This window comes from Fringilla coelebs (assembly GCF_963513975.1).
Source record: "Fringilla coelebs genome assembly, chromosome: 9".
Classification (NCBI taxonomy): domain Eukaryota; kingdom Metazoa; phylum Chordata; class Aves; order Passeriformes; family Fringillidae; genus Fringilla; species Fringilla coelebs.
In genome coordinates, this window is record NC_140067.1 from 16463573 (window position 1) to 16486969 (window position 23397).

Consider the following 23397-nt stretch of genomic DNA (forward strand, 5'->3'; position numbering starts at 1 on the left):
TGTATTCTAACGCCGGAGTGGCAAACAAGAGATCCAGAGATCACTCTGCATCTGATAAAGAACAAAACAAAGCTAAAAGTTCCAAAACAGAGTATTGACACACACCAGTTTGTAACCTACCTTGGGAATGCAGTGTTTTCTTTTACAAGTAGTCCCACATAGCCCCTTTTTAATGATCTGCAGAGAGACACAAATTCACTGGTGGTATTAAATTAGAACTGAAAAACAACAGAGACAGCAGATGCATTACAAATGGGAAAGAGAAATGAAAAATAGAGGAAGGAGAAAGGAAATATCACAACATTTAGGAAAAACAGGAGAGCATTTCAGTGTGGGGAACAAGACATGTATACATGGTATCAGGCACAGACTGACCAAGGGAGATCAAAAATGTGCCAAGAGGAACAGGTCAGCAGTAGAAGGGGAAAGACTAATAGTTTTTTTCTCCTCAATGCTGAAGACTCCTGCAGATGCAGGACACTGGAAACCCTTTGAGGTGAAGCCCTCATGCATAGAGCTGTGCTTGTAAAAACATATGGATACAGTTCCAACAGCCTTTTGCTGGAACAAAGAGCAAATGGCAGTATTTAAGAATCACATAATGATTTTTGATAATTCCTAAACAATCACATAGCCAGAAAATACATGCCAATCAACCCCTCTTCTTCATGTCGACAACTGTGTAAGTAAAGGTGATGTCCATTTGAACCTGACACCATCCTATCAAGTTTTGTTTCCATCTGAGACATCCTTTAAATAACATTTCAGAGATAGGTTTACAAAACCATTCAGATAGGTTTAACATCCATTATCACTGTTTGATTATTCTACTCCTAAGAGAAAGGATTTCAAAATTGTATTTTCCAGTTGAAGATTAAAGAGCTACTTCTATGCTTCCTACCTTCTTTAACGAAGTAAAATTCCGCTGTTTCTCAAACGCTAAACATTAATACGGATGGGATTTGCTGTCATTTTAGTAAATGTTAGCAGCAAACATTTAGCATTCCCATTACTTTCCCACCCAAACCTCATCTACTCATGTTGAGAAGCAAAATGGATTTCTTATACCCTCATGCTTCCTCATCTTGTGCTCAGGGATACCTGCCACTGTCGGACTCCAGCTTTTCTGCTCGGCTTCACAAAGTGAAAGCAGGTTGTTGCCTCAGGGCCTAAAGAGAGCAGCTTTTCACGCCTGCGATGCACAGGTATCCCGCTGACCTTTTAAGCAGCCTGCTGCCCTCCAGGGGGGCTGCTGGAACAGGGGGAATGCTGCTAGCTCACCTCATGGCACACGTGCAAACAGCAGCTCCCCACATCTGATGCTGTGGTATGTACTTGGCACTGGAAAGCCACATATATCGCTGCAGAGTGCAACGCAAGATAGGATTCTTTTCACTGCACATCAGTAAGCAGTGGCAGTCCATTTAGCTAGCCTTGCCTTTCTTATAGTCACATCACTTTCAGACTACAGGCAGAGTCACAGCACTTGCCTCTGACTGCAGCATACATCCCTGGAAACAGGGGTGGAGGGGAGGCGGGAGGTAAGACAAGTCTCTTAGTAAGGGACAGAGATGGGCCCTCTCAATCTCACACTGCAGAGCCACAAACTCCTGGCCCTACTGCTGGGGAAAACAGAGGGAAAATCCCACATCCTGGTAAGAATCCAGAGCAAAACTATGCCCTATGGAATTTGTCTGAGGTATGGCATTGCCTAAATCAGGTCTAATTGCCATGCAAGATAGGATGAAGAGCCTCTTAATTCCCCAAACTCTGTCCCAAAGGCTGAGCACTCTTAGAGCTCATAATCTTGTGAACTGAGTCATATTAAACAAACTGCAGGACTCAGCCTAGGTTTGCCACACTTCCTCCAACACACTGCTTTAGAAGGAAGGGTGAGTTGCACTCTGAGCCTAAAACCAGGGTGTGCATTCCCTTCCTCCACTTTCCCCAGGCTTTACACCTAAAGAAGAGCAGGAACTAGGTAACTTACCTGCTGTCAGCACCTTCTATGTTTTAAAGTTTTCTATCAGGGCACAGAAGAGCCATAATAATGAAGACCTACATTATCTCACTTTGCATCAGATTTTCCACCTTCTTCTGTGATTTACCATGCCAAAATCTCTGCTATTTGAGTGATACGGAAAGCGGCAGATGAAGGCTCAAAACCTGTAATGCTGCCTAGAATATGCAGCAAATAGAGTCTAATTAGAAATTAATATTTATGAGCTGTGTTCCTTTAACATAATTCCTTCTGCCCCAAAGTATCACTAGAGTATCACTTAGAAGACGAGAAGATTTGAGGTGAAGTCTCTTAGTAGAGAAACAGAGCAGATGCCATGTGGGGAGCAGCAGCCTGGAGGCTGACAGGACCTGGCTCTGCAGAGACGCCGGCCTGCCCGACAGGGGCAGAGGAGCCCACGGACAGGAGGGCTCCAGACATTAAATACCTGCTGGCTGAGAGCCGGTAGAGCTGCAACAACCAAGAGGGGCTGGTCCTCATCAGCCGCGCAGAGCTGCGGGCTCCTTCCCGGCGGAGGCGGACGTGGGCGCGTCACGTGCGGCCGTGTCCCCTCAGCCCCGCTTCCTGCGGCCGCGTCCCCGAGGCCGGTCCCCGCAGCCCCGCTTCCTGCGGCCCTGGCTCCTCAGCCATGGCCTCTCAGCCCCGCTTCCTACGGCCCTGGCCCCTCAGCCCCGCTTCCTGCGGCCGTAGCCCCTCACCGGTCCCCGCAGCCCCACTTCCTGCGGCCCTGGCCCCTCAGCCCCGGCCCCTCACCGGTCCCCGCAGCCCCGCTTCCTGCGGCGCCCCCGCGGACGGCAGTGGCCTGGCCAGCGCAGCGACCGCGGCCAGCGGGGAAAGGCTGCTGTCTGTCTCGGCAGGGCTCACGGGGAGAATGTGCCGGAACAACATCCCGGCCTTTGCCCGCTGGTTTGTAGAACTAAGTCCTAGAAATGAGTGTCCCCCAAAACGGAGCTTCCACACAAGTGAATGCTTAAAGAAACTGCACCACGATGTGTATAATGGAGTTGGGACATAAACACTGGGGAGATATTCAGGATTTGACTGTGTGTCAAAGGAGGCCTTGTCCCATCACTAGTCAACCGATGACTAAAGGCAGGACCTGCAGAACAGAGAATACCATCGAATGAAGCAAACACCTGGAAAAAAGAGAACCATTAGAATTATATCCGTTTTCACCTCCTAGCAATATGTAAACACAATAAGGTCAAACCTAGACAGTACTGTTGAGTATGTGACAAGTTCTCTCCAAGAACCTGTGTTTTTAATCCAGGGTGTGAGATCTTTGCACAAGCTCCACACTCCTGCATACTCCACAGTTCTCCTTGGCTGGGGTGTGGGTCAAACACAAGACCAAGTCTTCAGCCAAGACTCATCTCTACGGCAAAAACAATGAACTAAGAATACACTCACTGTGTCAGCAGGTCCTATACATAAGAAGCACTGCAAGGGTTAATAACAAAAGAAATGGCAGGATTTCTTGAGTTTCAATTACAGCTTGTATACTGAAAGTAACGATCCTTACTCAGGAGTGAATCCTACTCAATGAAACGCGAATTTTCAGTAAATGCAAATAGCCTACACTGAAAATGTGAAAAATAAACAAAATATCATTTAATTTAATTTGAGTGCCCAAGCAAGTAATTTTCAAGTCTGTTTAATGTTTAGGAAGAAAAAGCCTTAGTTCAGTCTCTGCAAATGGTTTTAGTTACTTCTGTGACTTTCCATCTCTTGAGGATAATCTACTCCTAATAAGGACAATTGCTTAGATTTATTACCCCACTGAGGTCTTGTTAAAGATCTAACAAAAATCCTATTTAAATGAAAAGGACAATAGAATTTAAAGTCAGTGTAGAGTTTAATTAAAACCTGAAACAGAATCAACATCTTCATGCATTAGAAAAGCAAAAACAGATTTCAAAGCTGTTAAACTACATGTAATTGGCATAAACTATCCATTGAGCCAAAGTTAAAAAAAAAAGGCAGACTATCGTATGGAAATTGAAGTCTATTAATAAGTAAAAAACCTGATACATGTGCATAGCACCGTATTTTTGCATGCATTTTTTTATTTGCCTAATTTGCTAAGCATATTTTAGAGCAAACATGAAACAAGCTAGCTGTTAAGTTGAACAAATCCAAAAGGGACAAAAAGAGGCTGATTGAAATCAATGCATTAACATGAACCAGCATTTAAAAACGTTTCATAATGTTCCCAAAGAGAGCATGTAAACTGCAGCAGTCTCAGTGCAAAACTGCTGTAATCTGGGTTCCCATGTAGTCATTATTCATACATGGGAGTATACAGCTCCTAAGTCATTTTTCATGCATGAATAGTTTAAAACCCAAAATCACTGACATAAATCCACAAGGGAGACTTCCCTTTTGAAAGTTAACGTCTCGAGAACTCTGGGAAGGAATGTGAAGCCAGACACCAGTCCATGTGCGGACAAAACTTTTCTGCAGGGAAGGACCTGCGCGCAGCCCCACTCCGACCGCAGGCACACCCAAGCCTTCCCCAGCCCCAGAGCCACCGCCGGCCTCTTGGGTCCCGTTTGCAGAGCCAAACCCAGCAAGGTCGCAGAGCCAAGCCAGGGCTTGCCACCTCTCCCTTCCCCTACCGACATGCAACGGGAACCTCGCACACAGGGGAGGGAGGTCAGCGAACAGCTGCTTTGGGCACGCACTGTCCTTTTCAGGAGAAAATAAATTCTGAGACAAAAACTATCCCATGACCTATTTCTGCATTAAGGAAAAGGCTCTTTTCTTTCCCTTCCTTCCCACAGGAAGGGTGATGGGCTGTCTGGGGTGCGCAAACGTGAATGGCCTCGGTGCAGAGGAACTGCACACCGAGGCGTTCCACGCAGCAGTGGCTAGAAATGGTGCCCCGGCTCGGCCGTCCGCTCTGACTGGCCCGGTTGTCACCCGAGAGTGACAAAGTAAGAGTCAGGAAGGAACTGGGGAACTACGGTGCTCAAGTGGATCACACGACTCCCTCGTTTGGAAAAATACCGAAAGGATGGTACATCACCTTCCCTCTGCAGCACATCAGTCCCTTGAAAACCATTTAACCAATCTGGTCACAATACACTGCAAGCCCACAGAACTGGCCATCTTACGTAGGCCTCTCTCCATTTAAAATTACAGCTCTTGCCGGGGCTATGGTACAGTCGGCGCCCTTGGTTTTAGCTTGCATTTTTGCTTGGGTGTTCAATATTCAGGGCACCCTTTAAGTCCGGAAACACCTGCCCGAGCAAGGCCAGCTGCGTGCCCTGCCACCAAGTCCCTGTGGAGCGCGGGTGGGCGGCGGTGGCGGCCGGGTCCCTCCCCCGGTCCCTGCCCGCGGGTCTGTGTGTCACCTACCCAGCAGTGCCGAGACGCGAGAGCCCTCTGGACAAGCACCGTGGAACACACCATGGGGTGCCTGCAGCACAAGCTGTGCCATACCTCGGTCTGGCCCTGCGCCTGGTGCCAGCACCAAGGGGGAGCGCACGGTGACACGCGAGTGCCACCGGCTAAAGCACCCGGAGGGCGGCGCTCCGAGGGCGGCACCCCCCCAGCCGTCCCGGGCCGGCCCCGCGCACGGCCCGCGAGGCGATGGCCTCCGTCCCGCACGGCCAGCGGGCTGCAGGGAGCGGGCGCGGAGCCAACGCCCCCGCGCTGCCCCCCGGGCCCGGCCCCGCACTGTCCCCGCTGCGCTGCGCCGGGGGCTCGGAGCTCCCGCGGGTGCGCAGTGAACGAGGACTCGTTCCACGCACGGTTCCGGCACGGCGGACGGGCGATTCCTCAATGCGCCTCAGGCCGGCGATTGTGAGCACTGTAACGGAGGGGAAATGTCCGATGTCAGCCCTGTGTGAAAGACACTAAAACACTTAAGTGTGCAGTGCATCCTGGGGGTTGTATTCCTCAAAGACCTTTTTAAAGAAATATGGTCTGAAATCTCTTATCAGGATCTGCAGGAAAGACACAGCTGTTTACAAATGGTAGCCAGTACTTGGAATTAGATTACCCATTCCACTTGGTGAAAAAGAGCTCCTCATTTCCCATTCCATCCACACAAGGACTGGATATGTCAATTTAGTGCTGCTGTATTTTTAGTTCTTTCATTACAGATACAAAGCCTAGCACAGTTTCAAGACAATGAGGAATGCTATGAAGCTGGGATGGAAATCTTGGAGCATCCCAAGCCCTTCCAACCACCTCTATAGCTAACAAGCAGAACTACATCTTGGTAAGTTATGACTAAGCTCCAAATAAAAAATACTATTGAAAATACACTAATAGCTGCCAATGACATTCTAAGCAGGATTTAGGATCTCTGTTTCATTAATGTTATGTAGCTCACTTGCCACATACATGAAACAAAGGCTACTTCCAATTCAAGGATGAGTGAAATACAGCCATGGAAGGTAACATTTGAGTCTACTTTGCTCTTTGTATGCATGCACTTTCTTCTGGCAATAACAGCATTGCCAAGAGATAAGAGACGGGCTTCTCAAAAGATAATTCACATAACAACCTTACAGAACAACTGGCTTGGTACAACAGCTGAGTGGCACAGGGCAAGAGTGGAGCTCCACAGCGTCAACATGCTTTTCTGACAGAACACAGATTTACACTCAGTGACTATTTTCATTACTGATTAGGTTTCCACGTCTTCACAAGCACATTCCAGTCATACTTCCAAAAGTATTTGGCCAGTCAGCACAACCTTGTATAGCAGTAGACAAAATGGCATCTGCATAAAGTTTGCCTGCAGGGGAGAAAAGGCAAAATACAGGCATGAAGGTGAGGCTTGTCCCAAACTCTACATTGCCCTCGAAGCCTCAGTGCTTCACGTAAGAAACAGGGGGTTCCTAAAGCTATGCCTCTGAAGGAAGCAATACTTTGTCCACTATTTTTTCTCCTGTTTTGCTTTTTAGTCACGCTATGTCCTAAATTCAAAGTCTTAGAACAGATACCCTACTCCTGCATTAAAAGTTGTGGGAGAGACTTTTTTATAGAACCACATCTATCCGATGCTTCTTTAGTAAACTATTCTGTTGGGGTAATGGATTGTTGTCCCTGTCCTGGAGGGGGCTGATACTGGGCATATGGCTGCTCTGTGTGTCCTCCCTGATGCAGAGCTCTGAAACTCTCCTTCCAGAGCTGGATCACGATGTTTACATGTCTGACACCAACTCTGCCTATGGCTGCACTCACAGATTTTTCAGTGAATACTTACACAGCTGCAGCACCTGACACCATATCAGCCCAGCATTTCTCAAATATTAGGGGTATGGAAGAATGAAGATAAAGTACTTTACTTCCTTCTGTGCATCATCCCACTCCAGCAAAGGAAACAATTTCCCACAGGGCTTAAGTAAGCAAAAGGTGAGGCCTACCTTTTAACTAGGGCCACAAATACAAATTATAATTACCTCAGTGGAGAGGTAAATGTTTCAGCACTAACACCTGAAAGCTTGAAATTTGGTGACATATTTTCAAATCAGTCTCAGAGTGACAAATAACCCAGAGGAATAGATATAGCTACTTTGGAAAGTGTTAATGCAGATTAAATCCAGTCAATAGCAGAAGTCAGAGTAATAAATTCTGGTTCTCAGATCTGCCCTTTCAGAAGAAAAGCCCTTTAAGAATGCAACAGATGCTTTGCTTTTGAGCACACTCCAGTAGATCTCAGTACGGCTCATATACACCTGAACGAGCAGGAGTTCCTTCAAGGGAGGGAGCTGGCCTGTCCCACATCTGTTACAACTTATCCACCCGCAGGACTAACACCCAGTTATCTCGATAAAACCAACCAACCAAAGCCAGGAAGAGGTAAGGTGTAAGAGCAGTTAGCTCTTTTTCATCCTGTCCACAAGGACCCCGAACTAGCAATTGTGTTTAGGTGGATGTTTTTCGGTTTGATAAGCACACACACAATCCGGATTTATAAATGCAAATGTTACTGGAATGGGAGGATAGAGTTGTTCTTTAAATCACAACAAGTCTGGTCTGTTGGAGAGCTAGAATTAATAAAAAAGCTTGAAAATTAATGTTTCCATTGTGACACTGCAGGGCAAATCTTTCTTTCCAGTTCTCCTTCCAATCTGAAATGGTTCAGAGAGGTGCCACAGACACCCCCTCTAGGAAACTTACCTTTCTCCTGTCATTTCTAAGGCTTGCTCTGTCCCACAACCAAAATCCCAGCTCCTCCATAACACTGCCTACAAGATCTCCCTTCTCTACCCAGCTTGGGAGCATCAGGTCTGAGCACTGCTCAGTTCCTCTTAGAGGAGATGTCTGCCCCTTCCAGAACATAGGAGGCAAATGGGTGCCCTCCATATAGCTTTCCTCACATCTGCAAAAGTTGCAGCAACATAGTATAACAGTACTTCTGCAGTGAGCTCAATGTTCACCACCCACACAGGAAGGGGAAGTACAGGAACATCACAAACAATTGAGGAGGGACTTGGGTTTTGCTTTGAGACAATCCTTTCTATATACAAAGCCTGTAGAAAGTCATATTTTCTTGAGCACTGTTGCTTTTTAAAAGCAGGAGGTATTTTTTTGCTCAAAATTCAAAGAGGCACTTAAATGCACTAAGCATAAACATGCTTTTAGCATTTTATTAAGCAAGCTGCTTCTACTGTCACAATGACTGGTCCTACCTTACTGTCACCTTTTCCCAGTCACTAATGCTGCATGAATATGCAGATACACCCATCTACTAGAACAAAATGCAACAAAGCCTCTACCCAACTTTGGATCTGCTTAAACTGACAGTAAAGTCACAAGTTACAGTAGGAACTATTTTTAAGTATTCTCAAGAAAATACAATTAAATAACAAAACTAGGAAAAAAAATCACAGCAGGTTCCATACAAGTGTTCAGACAAGAACTTAAAATAACACCTTATTTCTTTCCAGGTTACCATTTGTTTTGCACTACATTTAAATATTCTGCCATGTCTCTAGGCAGTGTGAGACAGTTATTCTGCAGCAAAACTTCTGCCGAAGTAGGCTCTGGTGGTGGAATGTATTTAGAAATGATGGCCAGATGATGGCACAGTAAACGTCCTTCTTTTGACAGGCGGTACATGTCTATTAGAAATATTCCTTGTTCCATATGCATGTGGAGGATTAGACACATACACTCCTCACACAGAACAACTACCTCCTGGAACACATCAGCAGAGTATTTACTGCCAAATCCAGAAGGAGTTTGTGATTCTTACATTGTCCCCATTAATGAGAAAAATGTCACTATACAAAAGCTCTCTCTTTTTCCCCCTTTCTTATCAAATCCTTCAAAGAGCTGATAACTAGCTTTTGTAGATTGGAGAGTCAGATGGAATTCTGAACCTATTATTTTACTAAAACCCCAGGGGTCAACTTATCACCCGAAAACCATTTTACATGGACAATTTGACTTTCATGTGGAGTGTCAGAACATACCCTAGATGGAAATCTAAAATAAATTATATGGAATAGTGCCTTCTTTGTGCTGAAATTTATCGGTCCCACACTACAATAATTTTGAAAATTGTATCCCTTAAGCTACAGTGCTGAGATATTATTAACTGCTTGAACTGAAAGAGAAGGTCTGATTGGCTGCTATAAAGTCTATGGAAAGAGACTAATTTCTATTGAACCACATGCTTATCTGAAGCTGTGTTCCACCATTGCAAGCTGCCAACTTTATTTTCTTCCAGAATACACTGCTCATCTTTTTACCATCATCCTCAGTATGCACTGTCACTTCAGCAAATCCATTCCAGGAGCTAAGAATGTGTCTAAGCTTCTGCTAATATGGTTGTCTGAGACAATCACACCCAGGAGACAGGGAGGGAGATCCATGCACTTGTACCTCTTATCTTCCTAACACAGGTTATTTTCCTCACAAAGCAAGCCTCCAGTCTCTGAAATGCATCTCTAGGATGTATCACAAGATAAGCATATCTATTTCATGGCCAACACTTTCTTTATCACTTCTGCTGCCATACTTAGGAAATAAAATTATTTGATAATGTGCTGATGCTTTGGCCAATGCACCTTTTACATCTGTTAGTACAAATTTTAGATATCAAAGTGACCTCAGAGCCTAAAATCTTTATAATTGAGTATAAACATAAAAATGATGAATGATACACCTGCTGGGTGACTATTCTTTGAGTGGAAATTCCCAACCAGACAGAAAAATCTTCTCCAGGCATAACACATAAGGCATAAGGATAGAATTCTGGGATAAAAGAAGTGTATTTACTACACCCAGGAACCTAACAAGTCTGGAAAAAAACAGCTAAAATATTACTCCCCACCAGGAAAAATAGTAATAAATGGTACTGCCTTATTTTCATTCAGATAATTTAATAGCCTTTATAAACTGAAAGAAATTGCTAAAAAGGAGGTTCTGATTTGCACATCCAAGTTTCTAGATAACACTACTTTAACTTTTTCTTTACTAGACAGTGTCAAGCTCTCCATGAGGCATTCAAAACTAATGACCATTCACTGTGGCAAATCAATCTCTCTAAGCAGAGAACCTATTGCTTCCAGCAATGACATTCAGCTCACTAAGACCTTTGCCAGGCAGGAATTTGAAAACCAAGGCATGGCAGGTCTCTTCCAAACCTTTTAATGCCTGTCTGTCCATCATTTTTCTTTTATTTTAGGATGGATCTGAGAAGCAGCAGGAGCCTGTCAGTAAGTGGACATTTGTCCCAAATGACTGGCTTGGCTGCTTAAAGAAACACCATCAAAGGTATTGGCAAAGCAGGATATAAGAATTTGTGAAAATATACAGAGTTCAATAGCAAGGTTCACTGTATTACTTATTGTGCTATACAAATTTAAGCATAAAAAAAAGAGTAATATTTCTATGTCTACTTTGATTACATCCTACCATTAAAGTGACTAGAACAAGTTAGCAGCCTTTTTCTGTCTCACTCAAACAACAGGAATTCTCTCACATCACAAATTCACAGTACTGGAGATAAGGAAAAAGGCCAAGTTAGGAGTTTTCCACTTGTACTGATGAATATTCTGAGTACTTTTAAATGCTTAAACTGATGAGATTAATGTTTTGGATTCTATTTCTCTAAATTATAGTTTAATAAGATCAAAAGAAGAAAGCCATAATTTCAAAGGATAAAGCCTGAATCTAGCTGGAAATGTGATCAGGTAACAACACGCAGCAGCTTAAAACAAGTTACGCAAGCTGACCTTAATATGTGTGAATATCAGGTTTCCAATGCAGAAATATGTATTTTTCAATATATTTTTCTGAGCAGAAATCATGTCATGTCATTTATATGCAAATCAGACTATATTCTGCAGAAGCCATGGGAATTATTTGCACTTAATAAAGCCTCATAAATAGGTTTTGCCTCTAAGTGGGTGGGGGAACAGCAAATATATCATAGCCATTTACATTTCCAAACGTCTTTTTATTTTGAAAGCTATATGCATCCTTTAATAAGAAGTTTCACAGTTACAAAAGAAACAGTATTTCCTTTATATAAACAAAATATCCTTACAGCCTTCAAAACAAAATGTTTTGCCTTATTCCCTATGCTCTACTATCTAAAATATAGAAATTGCCATCTAGCCCCAGTCAAAAAGACATGCTAGTTCTAAGCAGTATATGTTAAATACAGGAAGACGTTACTTGTTTTATATCTAGGCAATTTTATTATATTTGAAAGGACATATACCTTCTTTATGTGAAGGACGTCCACCCAGTATCATCTTATTGCATTTCTGCAAAACGTGTTAACATTTTCACACACCACCAATTAGATGTGCCCCTCAAGTCCTGGTACATGGAAATAATCCATTTTAAAAGCACAAGAGGACAGACTCAGGACCACTCAAAGCACATTCCCCAAAGTGTAGTGTTTCAGTGAGGTAGGCAGCACACTAAAGCAAATTGGGAACCAACTCTCCCTAACTGGTATGAACAGTCTGAACTGGGACTCCTGTTAAGGGCAGGACTGCAAGCCAACAGTAGCACATCTTTTCCAGTCTCTTCACCAGAGGGAAGAGCAACGGTGACAAGCACAGCCTAGAGACAGACGGATAACGAAAGGGCCCCAAGGGCCCCTAGTGCTTCCAGAGGCACACTCCTTACCCCAGCCTATTCCATATGAAATGCCCATCGGGGCACATGGAGACCAGGAGTTACAACGCTGGGAGAAAGTGAAGGCTTAAAGGGATACAATTTAATGTCACACAGACTTCAAGGACAAATACGGAAGCATGGCTCAGTCAGGTTTATCTCAACTGAACAGTGGCAGCCAACACCTGCCCTTTTTCTATCTGATTGTTTTCAGTCAAGCTGAAATTAATCACTGAAAGCACTGTATGTGCCTCAGTTAATTCTCATGGAAGTCTTCCAAAAATGCAGTGTAGCCTCTGCAGGAAGAGAATTTTACCCTGATTAGTACCTTCTTTGCTATTTCGTTGTTAAGCAAAGGAGCTTGGAAAAAACCCAGGCATCCACAGATCTCATTTTAGAGATCTCATTTTAAAGATTCTGGCAGTAAAACAATTGACATGATACAACTCTTTTGCTCATGTACATAACATGCAGACAAAGTGACATAAAGAGCTAATGCAAGACACCCTTTCTTTCAGAAGAGGTACCATCAATACTGTCATAATGATGCATTAGAATGGTATCATTTGTGCTCTGCAAAATGACTAATTTCAAATATTTTGTGTATCTTGGTTTCATACAGTGACTTCTGTTCATTCTTTATCATTATTCTGACTGCTTTTAAGAGCACCAACTTTTGTACATCACATAACTATTCTGTGAAGGTATATCTAAATAAAAATACATCCAAGTAACAAGAGTCTGACTTGTTGCAACTGCTCTTATTTTGACAATTACTGTAATGTTTAACTCATTAAAATCTTCAAATACAGGAATAAGAGCTATATAATTAAAATTGGTGGTTTTCATTAATTTTCATTGCGTGGTGCTCAGGAGACGCACCACGCAATGAAAATTATTTACAATACATTTGCAGTATTCTGTATGCTGTAACTTACCTTATACACAAATATGTCTGGCAACATGTTTAAACACTATACTTATTTTCCCACTATTTTTGAAGATTATAGGTTTTGAGTGCATATTGCATTTTCTTCAGGCACAGATATGGTTGACCTTAGTTTATATTTTGAAATCAATATGTGTGATAGGACAAGGAAGCACATAAGGAAGTTGAAGTTAAATTAAAAGCAGGTATAAGCATGTATTTTATTATGGAGAATCACACAACTAAGATAGTAAAATCTGACTTCTCATCACATTGAATTTTCTTTCACTACTCCATTATAGAAAACAGTATTTTTATAACGCAAATTTTGTAGAATCATCCCCAGACTAAAGTTTGTGGCATCCTGCTGTATCTCCAGAGAATTACTTACACAATTCCACTGATTGATACTCAAGCCATTCATTTAATGTTTCAACTCTATGTAGAATTAAAATAAGGATCAGCTTAGACTCTAATTTTTTAATGTACTTTAGTCCGTATTTTAATCATTGTTAGTAGCTTAGTGAAAATGTCTGATGATATCCTGTTGAATTTGTCTTTTTTAGCATTTGGTCAGCACCTGAAACAAAGCACAGCCATCTCTTGCCCTTTTATTCACCTTAGGAAAATTAGATCCTTACCTGGATAAAGGAATTCAGTGTCTCACATACACAAGCAAGACAATATTCAGTGAGCCTGTCTGTGAAATTACATCACACCAGCTTCTCCATGTCACTCTCATCACAGGTAATTTGGAGAGTTCCACCAATATCTTCTGACAGTGTCTGCCTCTTTCTAGTGATTAGGCAGGGAGTCTAGGAGAACTAGGTTTATCTCTTAATGGGATTCAGTTAAATAATGGCAATTACAGCTCTCCATAGTTATGTCAGCACACCTTCTGGGGTGTGACCTGGGGTTTTGGTCTCCTGATCATTTATATGAAGCATCTTTTGAGAAACACCACTGTATCTGCCTAGGAACCACCTGTTTCCCATGGAAATAAGTAGATGGTGATGTGCAGGAGATAAAATCCGCATTCTTAAATCTTACACAGAACTGGAATGTGTACATGACTAGGACTGCTGGGTTAAATGTAGCAGTAGTACAGTAATTCTGAGTTACATCAGCTTGGAAGCTTAATTTTTAAAAATCTGACAAAAAGTGACCTGACATACTAATAACTTTGAGATGTAATAAAATACTTGAGGTGTAGAAAAGTGAGTTAAGCTTGGGCCTGCTGGCATTTGCATAGTCAAAAACATATTGAGGGGTGAGTATGGACACTGCTTAGATTAGGCCATTCTTTCATGCAGAGAGTTATATTAAGTCAAAAGCGTAAGGAAACACTGGAGTCAAGCAAAATGTTATTAGTTGAGAACATTACAACCTGGTAGTGGAGAAAAAACATGACTGCATTTCGTTGCACCACAAACAATGTTGAAAGAACAGACAGCTACTGTTCCACATGTGATTATAACATTTTAATTCCTCACATTTTAAATAATTAACAGTAAAAAATAACATTCTCTTGGATTTTAGGCAATATCATATATTCTACTAACTTGAACTTGCAAAGTCTACTATTCAAACACTAAAGCTACAAGAAAATATCCAAATCCAGTGCCTGGTGCCTACATCTGTATTAGGGCACATGAATGTCCATTTTATGACCTTGGGTATGAAACTGAACAGCCAAGAGAGTTTTAGAGTATTTTTACAGACATTTAACAACCAGTTTGCTGAGAATCTGGAAACATATCTGCTGAAGTTGCACTTTTTTATTAACACATTCATAGCACTGTCAAAAGGAATATCTAGAATCTAGGATAAACTATAATCCTATTACTTCTATTTATAAATCTAATTATTTTATAGAATCAGCACTATGAAAAATTCAGCTTTAGAGAAACTGAAAGAAAAACCCGGCAAAAATTACGAAACTTCCAAGGAAAGAGTCTTTCAATCACTTAAAGATTACTTGAGAAGCAGGACATGTTACTATAAACATTTAATCCTTTACTTTCTCTAACGGGATTTTCTGTTAACTATAAAAGTACCCTCAAATTATGAACATTTGACACATTTCAATATTTTTCTTTATAATCCTGTAAACAGCAAGGTCAACAAAAAATACATTAATACTTGTAAAACAAGATATTATTTCTCATATTCTATAAATTCTACAACAAAACTGCTGTCTAATTTATTATATATTCTATGCAGCAATCCAGCTATTAATAGATAGGTATACAACAGGAATCAAATCTCTTGACTGAAACCTTCACTGTAAAATTGACTGTAAGTTCTTCCCCCAGCACTTACAATGTATTTTTTTTACATGTTTTACAAAATACCATCAAATATTCCAAGAAAGGGCTTGACATCATTGGTTTCATCATCAAGAAGAAATCTAAAGAAGATTAAGCAAACAAACAAATTAGGTATAGCACATCAAAACCTATGGAATCAGGAACACTCCACAGAGTCAAGAGAAACCAAGACAAGCAATATAATTTTAAGTAATGTCTCTTAAGAAAAATTAATTGTTACTATTATTGTGAAAGCTAAAATTTTTAGCAATGTTAGAAACTAACACATTGCCCAGAAGTCTTTGTTCCATGAAGAACTAAGCACTGGAACACTGAAGAAACAGAAAAACATATGTAAGTTTTTCTTACCTTGGATCTACTTCTTTTTCCTGCTCTTTTGTGAAAATAAAAAAATCTTCTTTCCTAGTGAATTTAGAAGAGTCTGAGATTATTTCTGGGTTGGAAGAACACTGTACATTTTTTTGCTCTTGGGAAGGACTTGAATGTATTTTTTCTTGAAAACTGAACTGCAACACAAAAGTTTAAAAGTATATATGGTTAAACTGACTGAAACTCCCAGGTTGTTGTAGAATGTAGTACTGGTTTTTAATTGATACTATGCTGTTTAACAAGGACCAAGCATGTGATGAATCTAACTATATCCTGGACAGAAAAATGATCAAATTGAGGAAATAGTTTTGAGATCATGCTATATAAAGTAAATTTGTATCATATTCCTTTGTATCAGGAATATCCCACTGAACACAGATGGATTTGGATAATCTGAAATTCATGATATACTATTGATTCCTAAGTCAGATATGGCAGATATATTTACACAATAAGTACTCGAATCATAGAAAATTCTGTTGTCAATATATTTTTACTCACCAAAGTTCTATTTCTATTCTGTGCAGATAAATTCACTTTTGATGTGCTACTGACCACAGAAACATCTGAGATCTGAATACTGGACTCATCTTGTACTGTGCATGAACTGAAAATACCAAGTTGAATAATTTCAGTATTTTTACAGAAGGGAAAAATTACTTCCTGTTCAATTCAGGTTTTTCTAGTTATTTCTCTACACAATTAAGTAAAAACCAAATTAAAATAATGCAACAATTCATACCATTTAAGCATTGAAATTTCACTCACTTTTACGAGTGAACCATCTTCTATATATTTGATTACACATATACATGTGAAATACAGAAAATATTTTTTAAACTGAATAAAACAATAGTAAATTATCCAAGTCTTACTCTTTTAAAATGTTATTTATGGCCTTGCTTGATGTATACTGGCAGAGGGGTTGACATTCATCTGGACTTTGAAGGCAGATATTTTCATGTTCTGTGAAAGAATGAAAGTTTTAAAAAGAGGGTCAGGAAGCAGCCACAACCCCTTCTAAATATTTCCCATGTTATGATAAATAATACTTTGAAAATTATGAAAGTGTCTTAATACTTAAAATATTTCTTCTTTGGGTTTTGGGCTAATATAAAGATAAGCAGAGATATACAGTCAGTATACATCATGAAACAACAATTATGCAGTTGCAGGCCATCCAAAAACTTTAATTGTGAGTTTTTCAACTCTCCCTTCTGTATTGGATTTGTCACAATAAATGTGACACTCAAGGCAGAATAATAAATCTGTCAGTCTAGCCAATTAACCAAAAATTTCAGGTGGTTCTGTTCATTGTATATTATTACAATTTATTTTCAAATAATAGCCTGTAGAATAATTTTAGGAAAGAAAAAAGTTTGTTGAAATAACCTTACCTAATTCTCTACTGACAAAATTACTGGCAAATACCAATTTCTCATCATCAATATCATCCCAAATATCATCTCTCAGTTCAAAGTCCACATTCACAGCATCTGAAAAACAGTATCTGCTTTTATCTGTGGCAGAAAAATATGAAGCAATAATTTAAACATCAAAACAGTGAACATTGTAATTTTAAACATTATCAGTAACTTACTACTCTTTCCACAATTCCAGGATTTCAGTTGTTTCTGAGATACTTCTAAGGTATTAATATTATCTGCCTGGTCCACTGAAGGTGATAAAGATGACAGTTTATTGCTAGACCTATTAAAAAAAAAATCGGTGACATGCCTGCAAAACAACTGCAGAAAGTTGCAAAATAAATTTATTCACAAAATAATTCTTACTAATACCTTGGCAGGGCTGGCAATAAAGACTTAGGTGTAAAAACAAATTGTTTGAGATCCACATTTTCAGCTTGATTTAACATCTGCATCTAAAGAAAACAAAATATTTTAACTTATAAGATATAAACATACTAAGAACTATTATTTTTAACAAGCTTGATGGCATCATTAATATTGTAAGTTAGCATAATATTTAAATGTCATAAAACCTTTCTGATGTCTGTCTATCTAATGCACTCAGTTAAAAAGGTTTGAATTATGTGCTTCTGGTGGAGGTGTCCAAACACCCTGACAAAGCCAGACTGGTTGACTCTCATCTGTGTTAGCTGTAGGCTAAATAATCCTCTACTGCAAACAAACAAGCAAACAAAACTGTGAGGTGGAAATAAAACCCTCCAATACCTCAAATGTCATTCTTGCTGCAGAAAGACCTAGTTTAACACTACATTCAGAGGAATAAAGTGCAAGCCATGAAATGTTTCAGAAGTTTAAAACTAATAGGGATAGTTTTATAAACACGTGGATATACCTGCCAGTGAAAAAAGGACTCTTAGTAGCATGACTAATAAATGCCACAATTTGTTTCATTCAGGTCATATTTTGCCAAAGCAAGTCACAGTGCAGTACCTTCCAACAATGCCTCTGAACCTTCACCAACCACAACCTATCGAATGCCATAAAAGAAAAAATACAGAGGATGTGCACAAAAATGGACCAATGGAAATGTCCCAAAGAACAGTAGAACCTCTCAAAGATTCCTGGACCTTTGTACTTTCTTACTGTTTACACTCCACACAGAAAAGTCAAACTTGAATGTTCATATTTAGTGATAAAATTCTCTCTGCAAACAATGCCTACAAATATGTAACAGATTAAAATAAACCAATGAAATGGCTGACTGCGTTCAAGTGAACCTTTAGACGTTTTACGGGGGGTATAGATGAAACTGAGTTCCTGCTCCTTAAATCAGCTAAGTACAAAGAAAACTTTGTGTCTCCATTCATCTGTGACTTTGGAGATACTCCAGTTTTACCTGAGAAAATGAAGTAAAATAATCTTTAGATTAGTTATAAGGGATAAATCCTAATTGTTTTCAAATTACTTTGAAAAACTTTCCCACTAAGCTTAATATCTTCTGCTAAAAGATTCTAAAAGATTTAGCATGCTAACTGCAAGATCTAACATAGTATTTATAAAAAAGCATAACAAGCTTGACATTTTTTAAATCATATGCTAAGTACAAAAAGGATTATTAATCATTGTAATGCCTATAAAAGTGCTATTGCCAAAGCTACTTATAACTGCTTTTATGACTGCATCATAACAACTCAGGCCCCGTTCTCTTGCTTGCATTGTTTCTATTAATGTAGCATTGGTACGATGGGAGCTGTTCTAAATTGCATTTCTCTAAAAGTATCAGAAGTAGTAGATTTAATGAAACTCACAGCAGTCATGCCCACACACATCTTTATTTTTACAGCGGTGGTTGCATTCTCTGTTGCCATATTTCTTGTAAGCAATCTCCTGTTTAGATCTGCCTCCTAGGTAAATAAAATACAGAAATTCAAACAGTAATATTGGATACCAAACACCCATGATTTTTTCTTACTTTCAAACTCATCAAAGAACTGCAGTGTAGTACTTTACATGTAGAAGCAGCAGAGTTGTATTTTATTACCTTTGAGAAAGAAACAGCAGGGATGAATAAAGATCTAGTTCCCCAGTGAAAGCAAAATTCAATTTTCTGTTGACATTAGTATCAGCCAGATACTGTGATCTGACCATTTACCTGTATCTACTTTTGCTGCTGGCAAGCTTTGGGGCGAGCCATAACATTTATCAAGTGTAGATTCAGCTTTCAATTTTTGATTTGTAACCACCTTACGTCCCTCTGGTTTTGGTGTTAAGTAGAAGGCTGTATATGCTCGCTGTATATCAAGGCCAACTTGGAAAATAAAAAGACAAAAATATTAAAACTGCTTTAAACTGTTTCTATACTACAATTATCTTCAGTTTTCTAGAGCAAGTGTTTAAGCAAGTAAATATCACTCAAAGACCATGGAAATTTTAAAAAATAATTTGCCCTTAGAGCACACTCTTGTATGACCAGATTCTTTAAGACTGAGATTAAAAACCCCAAACATTTTTTAGAATTAAAGACATAGTTACTAGAAGAAAAACAAAATTAGTTCCTTTAACCAAATGTTCTTGTATTGCGTATTGGTTTTTAATTCAAAGATTACCTTAACCTACCATAATCAGAACTAATTAAGTTTATACTGATGTCTTCTGATTTAAGAGCTCTTTTAACTTCAATTTTCTTCATCCAATTTCCAGTTTTCAGGAGCACAGAATCCCTGTAATGCATCAGCGAAGTTGTTAGACAAGGACAACATACTTTGGTATCTGTGACCAAGTGAAAGAGCCTGTATTTGGTCCTAGTTCTTTTGGTTTGCTTGATAACTGGCCTAAGAACAACTTTTTAATAATTTATGATTTATGGCCCTAAGAGGGCCAGGATCCTGCAGGTCAGTTTCCATTTTGCCAAAAGTGCCAGATTTTGGCCAGAATTCTCATGAAGGTCAAGCACTTGGAAAAGATTCTGTTCCTCTTTTCCCATTTGCTCCAAGCATCTCTTAGCCACCTGGGAAATTTAAATCCATCTCTGAGGGAAAAAAATTATTTCTAAAATATAATTGAAGAAATATAGCAATCAGGAGTAAGTAACAACTGGTTTATATATATTTTTAAAATGTATTTTACTTGTTTCATATTTATGGGAAAATTATTATGACTTTTCCATAATATGACATTGATGTTTAACAGATATTTACACGTGCTCTCTTCACTGACAAGCACACTGGCATGTTTTGGGGGTTTCTGAATCTTGTGTAGCATTTTAAATGACAACAGTGACTAGAAAATGCTGTAGGATAAAGAATAATTTTGTACTATTAGACATCAGTAGGAAGTATTGAAAATCTGCAAGTCAGAGAACAGATGAAAAGCCCACACCATAAAACTATGTGAGACAAAAAATCCTGATCATACATACATAATTTTCTGATTAAAAATAACTTGGTTGTCAGCATCTCCTATGACCAATGTAACATAGTGAAAGTCTGGTGCTGTTCTCTTTGTCTGGAGCCGCTCAAAGTTTGTTAATTTGATGGTTACTAAGATTTCGGCCAACGTGTCACTGTATTTGGGAAGCTAGAGAAAATGACACAGAAGACAGAACTGCTAAAATATGCAAAGGAAAATATATGCCCCTCCATAAATTTCTGTCAATTTACACAAGCACAAAAACTCAACTCAAGCAATCTGAATTTGTGATACAATTTTATTTGTTCTTCTGAGACACCGATTTTTAGTACTAACTTGATCATAAGCTGAATAGCCTAAGTTTGATTCAGTGCTGAGAATTAAGGACAAATGCAAAGAGAAATATGCAAGAATATGATTTGTTATATAGAAGTTATATTTTGGCATCCCAACATTCCTCTATAAGATATTTAAAAATTGTTAAATCATTCCGAGAATTGAGCTACTCATCTGGTACTATGTCAAATGAAAAGTAAACTAGAACTGATTGTCATATCAGTAGAATTTCATACACATCTATTGAGCTTTTAACTTCAAATGTGTCTTCATTTCTACCAACTTTAAGGTTACTTTTCAAATTTTGCATTTTAGAAAGCTAGAGCGTCTTTGTGATCCATATAAAGAAAAAATGCATTTTACAACCTCAAAGTTCTTGATTACACATAGAATTGTACCCTTCCTTTGAAAGAGCACCAGCTAGGTTAATGTAATAACTTACTGTTTCTCTGTATTCCTAAGTGTGCTGTAGAAAATAAACATGCATTAATACCATTTCAGTAAGCTGTATTTGGATGTTTTGCTGTCTCTAGGGTTTGCTTAAATTCAAGCTCGAAGAGACCTCTCAGACTCACATATAATGCTAGAATGTGAATATACTGGTATACATCTGTAACATAAAACGCTATCAACAAGACAGGCCAATATATTATAGGGAATGTCTGTTCCAAGGCTCTCCTTTGAGATTTAGGAGTTTCATTCTACCTGCTAAGCTGGAAGGAGGTCGCAATATTGTGTGATCTTCTATCTGTGAAGACTCAGAATTGCTTTAAGTCAGTACTTGCTTTTTCATTTAATAATACCAGCATAAAACCATAAAATAAATATAAAAGAATGTACCTGTTCAATTTCAAGTTCATATTTCGGAAGGTGCAAAACAGACTCTTTTATCTGGTTTCCAAAAGGAGGATGTCTGTTTAAAATCTGCAAAGATGTAAATCCAAGGAATCAAAGTCACCTGAATAATTATGTTTGCAACAAAAGCCCCTTTCACTCTTGGTTCTCTACTGTCAGTGATGCCCAGAATAGCAACATTACCAAAAGGAAATTCCAACACTTTCATATGTTGCTACTGCTTCAGTTCAGTTAACAGCCAATCAACTACCAGTGACTACTCAGGTTTTATATGAGATGACTCTTCTATGCTGCACAATTTTTAACTAAAACAGAACAAATGACAGGAAAAAACACAAAAGGAGCCAGAAATGAGAAATCAAATTTCCAAAGTCAAAACAGAAAAACCCAAGTAAGATTTAGAAGTCTGTTATATCTTTCAGAACACTGGAACACCAGCTTCCACAGAAAAGAAGCCAAAAGCCAAAGAACCAGTCCTAGGGTAACACCTTTCCTAAAGTAAGAAGTGCTTTATAGATGATTTAGAAGATTTGTATTCTACTCCCATCTCAAACTTGCAATAATGGAAATTTGAGATTTTAATAATTAAGATACACTAAGATAAACTGTAAATACATATTCCCTTTTATATTTTTCCAACACTCCTAACAGAGAAGTGCATATTGTTCTTTGTTACAAATCACGTTAATGATGAAATTCTACATATTTAAGCACCTGCTTTCCACAGCCAGCCAAATGAGTGAAATCATCATTCACATTAAATTTGCTACAACAAAACATCATACGCATTTTCAAGGAAAACCAGCAGTAGCTACACAGCTTTTAAAATTCTACTAGTTAAAATGAATAAATCACCTAAAGATCTAAGTTTTGCTATGATCATATAACAAATACATATTAACTATACTGCTTTTACTGGTAACAGTATCAATCCTCACTATTTTCCTATCATATTTATCTATGTACAAAATAATAAGTTACCAATTCAAGCTCTCTTGCATTTATGTCTTCAATTTTTTTAAATGATGTTAGCCCAGCATTTACCATAGCATTTGACAACGATACACCTGTGAAAAACACGTATACAAGTTTTATGCTGTTAAAAGACAATGAATAACCTCAATTTATTCTAACATCAACTGCATTTAACTGCATTACAGCAGGTAAACCCAAAGCATAAATAATTCTATTTTACATTTGATGCAGCTTTCTGCCCAGCAAATCACTAAACTTATTTTCATTTAAGTATTTCAGTGGTAATTAATTTCTCCATTAATAAAGAAAAAAAGAAACGCAATACAAGCCAAACATGAAAATATACAATATTTCAATGATGACAACTTTTGCATTTTCTACAGTAAAACAGATCTTAAATACCTTTCTACAGGAGTCAAGAAATGTGTTCTGTATATATATGATAAAAAAGCCTGCCACGCAGTATGCTTTGTCTCAGAATGTTTTCCCTATTCAAGAAATTATTTAATGATGTTAAAATAATAAAGACTTCAATGTTTTTGAACAAGTTAATAATGAAATTCAATGAAAAAGAAGTATTTATTATAATCTTCTACAAGTCATTCCAGCATTAGCAAAAAACTTTCCCACGGCATGTAAGCCACGAAA

The 23397-nt window shown here is 38.9% G+C and overlaps 1 protein-coding gene across 1 annotated transcript in view; it reads right to left on the reverse strand.

Moving 5' to 3' along the window:
* Nucleotides 1-5532: 5532 nt before the first annotated feature.
* Nucleotides 5533-23397, reverse strand: part of HFM1 (helicase for meiosis 1) — a gene marked incomplete at its 3' end in the record, with an annotated part of 40421 nt that continues 22556 nt past the window's right edge. The window contains 14 exon segments of the mRNA XM_084211299.1: nt 5533-5866; nt 15725-15882; nt 16247-16352; nt 16621-16711; nt 17143-17241; nt 17346-17455; nt 17545-17627; nt 18453-18571; nt 18984-19079; nt 19328-19483; nt 19792-19895; nt 20594-20751; nt 21760-21843; nt 22756-22841. Of these exon segments, the coding sequence (XP_084067425.1) occupies nt 5533-5866; nt 15725-15882; nt 16247-16352; nt 16621-16711; nt 17143-17241; nt 17346-17455; nt 17545-17627; nt 18453-18571; nt 18984-19079; nt 19328-19483; nt 19792-19895; nt 20594-20751; nt 21760-21843; nt 22756-22841 (1784 nt within the window).